The sequence below is a fragment of the Triticum dicoccoides genome, chromosome 4B (genome assembly GCF_002162155.2).
Source record: "Triticum dicoccoides isolate Atlit2015 ecotype Zavitan chromosome 4B, WEW_v2.0, whole genome shotgun sequence".
Lineage (NCBI taxonomy): Eukaryota > Viridiplantae > Streptophyta > Magnoliopsida > Poales > Poaceae > Triticum > Triticum dicoccoides.
This window is the reverse complement of record NC_041387.1, coordinates 326782472-326788493: the sequence shown is the minus strand read 5'-3', so window position 1 is coordinate 326788493 and position 6022 is coordinate 326782472. Positions and strand designations below refer to the sequence as shown.

Sequence of the window (6022 nt, the reverse complement as noted above, 5' to 3'; positions counted from 1 at the left end):
TATCTCCCTCTTGTTGCTGATTCTCACCTCAAATCTCTTCTCTTGTATCCGAAATCTACCGATTTCGGATACAAGAGAAGAGATTTGAGGTGAGAATCAGCAACAAGAGGGAGATACAGATAGCAGGGAGGTGAGGAACAGGAGCAAAAGGATGAGAGGCTTCAGACGTTTCAATCGTTCGCCCCGTCTCCTGTGACGCGCGCCTCTTTATATAGCATTGCTCCAGATCCTTGCCACTAGGCCCAGCCCAAGTTCCACGGCCCATTTTCCAGGGCAGTCCCACAAAGAGGGCATGACCTCTGGGGCATGACACTCTGCTGCACAAGAACTAACCTGAAACCGGATCGCTGCTTGCCTCATGGTTGGGAATCACGTCAAATTGACAGGTCCTCGGAAGCCTTTACAGCAATTCTTCCAAAAGTGAAATATCTGGGTCATGTTCCATGAAAATAATTCACAGTCCAATATCCAACTTCAAACGCAGCAGCTAGTGCTTATATGCACCCTCCTAAGGCAAAACTTAGGTAAATACAGAATATGTATCATGTTACAGGGCTAAAAACCATTCGGATTCGACCAAAATAAGGATTATCACTGCAAGAGATTTATCCCTCTCTTTTTCAAGAGTGACTTCTGTTAAGGATATGCTTTCTCAGAATATGCTTTCTCAAGGATCAACTAAACTCATAATGTTAGTCGCAATACACCAGTTGCTTCACATTTTTAGCAATCATCATAGGCTGCTGCTCAGCACCTCTCGAGCTCATCTAGGCTACTCTTCGTCAACCGAGTCGTCCTCCTCCGTCCCATCATCCAGCTCCATCATATCCTCAGCATCTTCTATCTCTTCTTCCTCTTGTCCCTCCTTCACATCTTCTTTTCCAACTGTATAACATAGCATTGAAGTTCAGGACAAAAAAGTAACATGCGATTTGCATTTCAAAAGAACCACCACATCAGTAGGGATGGCAGTTTTGCCCATGGGTATGGGTACCCGCGGGTACCCTACCCGAAAATAGTGGGTATGGGCGAGACTTTCTACCACTTCATACCCATGGGTATGGGTATGGGTAGGGTGTGGGTATGAAATTATACCCATGGGTAACCCAATGGATACCCAATAAATAAATAAATAAATAAAACCCTATAATATATGGATAAATAATCATCTTAAGTTCTTAACTAGCCCATGGACCACAGATTAAGACCTTTAATTGTGTGTCAGTTGTCATTGTGAATTTTTGATGTAAGTCCAAACCTGATTGTGATGGATGGGTACCTAAATTAAGACCCTTTTCTCATCTTACTTTTGTCATGTCAACGCTATATATTTGTACCCACCGGATACCCATTGGGTATAGGATACCCGATGGGTATGGGCATGGGTACCAATTTGTACCCATGGATATAGAAGTGGGTGGGTATAGAAAAAAGATTTGGGTTTGGGTTTGGGTAGAAAAGGGCCATACCCGCCCATACCCTACCCATTGCCGAATGAAACTTACCAGATTGTGGGTACAAGATGTCGCCCGAGCATAGCCCAGATTCAACCTTAACTAAGCGCATGGTCATTCTTGGTCCGATCTCTTGGAGTCTGACGGCACTTTTTCGGGATGCTCTGTTCAATTTGTCTATATCACTTGCTAGACTTACAGTCGCTGCTTCATCGTCTGGTTCACTTTCTGATCCATATCCAGCTCTTGCAAATGGACAAGCAAACAAAGGGGGCTCATTATAGACAGAATTTGAGGAACAGTAGGTTTTGGTGTATTAAGTCACAAATCAGGACATGGCATTTAAATCGTCACTATTATATAATACCAATGTAACAAATCATTGAGCGAACTGGTCAGAAAGCAGTGAACAACCGACTACAATTGTAAAAAGAATGCAAATTAAATTCATTTCTTGAATTTTCATTTCCATCTGAAAACAAAGAAAATATATCTTGATCGATTGTTTTTTCTTAACTATCAAAATACATTTAATGGGAAACACCATAGGTAGTCATCCAATGTTGTATATTGGACTAGCTGGAGAAACATATTTATAAAATACAAACTTCAAAAGGAAGCTGGTGATGGCGTAAAGCAAGGGAATGTCTTTAAACTGTCAGATTGTCCAATTGAGCAATGGATAGTTAGGAAAGGGGGCACATTGTAAGGAATATGAGTAGTAGGTTTTTCTCCATAATTATAAAACTGGACAAATCAAGCCATAATGTTAAACTGTCACTGCTGTCTAATTTCAAAGTAACAAACAATTGAGCGAGCTGGTCTAAAAGCAACAGATATTGACTTCAACTGCAACAACTAGATTCATTGTGTAGATAAAACCATCTATAAGCACTGTACAACAAATATCTTGAATAGTTGAATCTGCATTGCACTCATAATTAGTACTCTTCTTTATAACATCTTAAATGGTTTCAGTGGACATGGAAAATGGGCATATCAGTATATGCTTTACCTGACCTAACATTGATGTCACTAGATTCGTACTCCAAAGTAACTAGTCGTGTTTACGGTTTTGTATCACAAAGTTATATAATAATAGTGTAGTAATTGTTCAAAGACTTAGCCAAGCCAAAGCCCAATATGCAAACTAATTTGAAATGATGGGGTACATACAATGATCTGCTTAGAAGGGTTGGAAGTTTTCAAGCATGTGATAGGAGTGTAGAAAATCTGTCAGATTGCTCAAACACAAGTTGAATTTCTCGCATATCATATCATGTCTACATACTACCTCTGTTTTTATTTACTCCACCCATTAGCTTTGTCCTAGGTCAAACTTTAGAAAAATTAACCAAGTATATAGAAAAAAAATATAATGCTTGACTTAGGACAAAGCTAATATGCGGAGTAAATAAAAATGGAGGGAGTACTTCCTGTATGTTGGATCGAGGGAAACAATAAAACATATCAAAAAAAAAAAGGGCAGCCCGGTGCATGTAGCTCCCGCTTGCGCAGGGTCGGGGAAGGGTCCGACCACTTTGGGTCTATAGTACGCAGCCTTTCCCTACATTTCTGTAAGAGGCTGTTTCCAGGACTTGAACCCGTGACCTCATGGTCACAAGGCAGCAGCTTTACCACTGCGCCAAGGCTCCCCTTCAAACAATAAAACATATCAAATCACAGTTTTTTTTTTGTTAATTTTGAATCTAAATTTGCATTTAAGCATACCAATTTTCCCATTCTAGATGGCACATGCCAACCGATTAAAGAACATAGTATTAACACAGGCTTGAAACATACTCCCTCCGTCCCATAATGTAAGACGTTTTTTGATACTAGTGTAGTGCCAAAAAACGTCCTACATTATGGGACGGAGGGAGTATCTTATAATACACTGTTAGAAAGGTGATTCAGTTCTTACTTTGTCACATAATCACTAACATCTTTAAGATCCCTTAGGTCTGGCACTTGATTGTTCTGCATGAGTTTTCTAATCTTGCGGCTGACCCCAACAGGCTGTAGCTTGATGGAGTAATGCCGGAAATCGATAGCCTCCGTCTCTTTGTCATACTGTAGCAATAATAATCTTTGACAGGTCGATAACTTAACCTACAATTGAAAATACGCTATCATTTTAGTATGCCAGAAAGAAGATATAAAGTTCCATCGCCAAGATATCATGCAGTACTTACAGTATCTGTGTCAATAGCAGGGACCAAATGCCTAAAGAAGGTAACAAAACTCTTGAAAGGCTCGCCCAGGCCATTGAAACCACTGAGCACGACCTACAAAACACGTGATTCCACAACAAAGGTGAGTTGATTTTGTAACTAAAAAACGTAACCTATTAAAAGAACAGAACAAAATCCAGCTTATACCAGAGGCGAGTTTTTGAATATCTCTGCAGGACACCTTGGCCGCTTTTGGGAGTTTGCGATGTCAGCCGCAAGAGCGTATTCTAAAATCTGACAAGTGTAGGTTGGGCCCTGCGGTGACTTGGCGAAGCGCAAGTGCGGCAAGCTCTTTGGGTTCGAGAGGATCAAGAAATGCGTAACACCCAATGGGCTGGCAACGTTGACGAAGTCCTTGAGGTTGTTCCTCTTCTTCTCCTGTTGATTTTATGGACGGAAAATCAATTTGTGGCTCGTTAAAATGCTAAGAAACGGATTCACCAAATTGGTTTGGGGCTGCGGGGATGGAAGAGGGGGTTAAGATGGGGACCTTGAGCTTGAGGGCGGTGTAGGGGAGCATGAGCTTGCGGAGGTCCTGCTGTAGGTGACGAAGCGTGGAGGGGAGCTTGCCGCGCGAGAAGACGAAGCTCTTGGGGATCCTCTCGCCGGTGACCTGGTCCACGTTCGCCAGCACCGCCTGCTGCTTCCGCGCCACCGACAACGGCATCTTCCACTTGCCCGGGCCTTTTCCTTTTCCTTTGCCCTTGCCGCCGCGGCCGCCTCCACCTCCACTGCCGCCGGGACGCCGCCCATTGCTGCGGACTCGCGCCATGGTTAGGTTTGGGCAGCAGAGCAGTTGCGTAACTTCTGAGGCGGTAGGGGGCCTAAGGGATGGGGGGTTAGGGTTTTGTAGGACTAATAGTTAATGGGCTGATGAAATTATGGGCCTGGGTACTTCTCATGGCTTATCGGGCCAACCCGTGAGATGCGGTCGAGCATGGCCCTATATCTCGCATCAACTCAAGCGAGTTGGGTCGTCTCAAAATAAACAAAATCAAACGAGTTGGAAGGATCTTTGGTGAAGGACATCTTTGTCTCGTCTCGCGTAGTAATTCGGCCGCCCATTAGAACAGACTTATAATAACATAATTAATGGAGAAAAAGGGAACGAAACCGAGAATCAAACATAGGTCTCCTGGATAGTTTCTAGCGATGCTAGCCACCAAGTCCGTGTCATGTTCGTGGTGAAATTGTAGGGTCGACATACTTGAAAAAGAGCCGGTTTTCTCCACTGATTTTCCTATTTTTTGTTTAATTACATCGATTTTCTTCGTTGTTTTCTTTGTTTTTACTGGTTTTTTTCTTTTGTTTTCTCTATGTCTTGCTCGGTTTTCTTTGGCATTTCTTCTTTTCTACTTTTTCATCTGCTTTTTTCTCTCTTGCTTTTCACTATTTTTCTATTCACGTTGTTGGTAAATAGCTAATATATATTTAACATTTTTCAAATACAGGATCAACAATTTATTTTGAAACGGATGGATCAAGAATATTTAATACATGGTCAACATATTTTCTATACACGTTTAAAATAATTCAAATGGTTAATTGACATTTTTTCCATACATGGTTAATATTTTTTCTGTATGCAATTAATATTTTTTAAATATAGATTGAACATTTTTTAAATGCATGATCAACATTTTTTCTATAGGCATTTTACATTTATTAAATATAAGTTCAAAAAAATTGAATACATGATCAACATTTTTTCTATACATATTCATCATCTTTCAAACACAAGCTTAGCATTTTCCATACATATTTAAAAAAATTCAAAGGCAAGTTTAACATTTCTTAAATACATTGTCAGCATTTTTTTATACACAATTAATAATTTTCAAATTCAAGATTAACGTTTTTTGAATAATTAGTCCACATTTTTTATATACATATTTAACATTTTTCAAATGCAAGTTTAACAGTTTTTGAACACTTGTTCAAATGCTTGGATTAATAATTTAAATATATGGTCAACATTTTTTCTATACACATTTCACTTTATATATTTTTTGTATACATTTCTTGTATATATGATAAAAATTCTTTTCTATACACATTTAATATTTTAAATTCTTGATTGTTATTTTTTGAAATGTTCTATGTAAAGTATTTTTTATAATATAAAATATCTGGAAATATAAAGAAAGTAAAATTAAACAAAAGAAATAAAATGAGAATATGGTGTGTGGCATGTGGTCCACGGCGTGATGGGCCGGTCCAATATGGAGCTCGCCTTCAGCGAGAGTTCCTCTCGTCTCACGGTAGGCAAGACATATCAACGGGAGCTCCTATACGGCGCTACAGGCGCCGGCTCGCACTCCTAGCGCCTGCAGC

General features: G+C 40.1%; 1 protein-coding gene across 1 annotated transcript; it reads right to left on the bottom strand.

Annotated features, from left to right (window-relative positions):
- Positions 1-465: 465 nt before the first annotated feature.
- LOC119296067 (peter Pan-like protein) lies at positions 466-4499 on the bottom strand. Its single transcript, XM_037574478.1, has 6 exons — positions 4179-4499; positions 3836-4066; positions 3650-3742; positions 3379-3566; positions 1506-1699; positions 466-885 (listed from the first exon to the last, which is right to left on the bottom strand). The coding sequence occupies exons 1-6, from the start codon at positions 4458-4460 to the stop codon at positions 773-775; spliced, it is 1101 nt and encodes a 366-aa protein (XP_037430375.1). The 5' UTR covers positions 4461-4499; the 3' UTR covers positions 466-772.
- Between the last annotated feature and the right edge of the window lie 1523 nt (positions 4500-6022).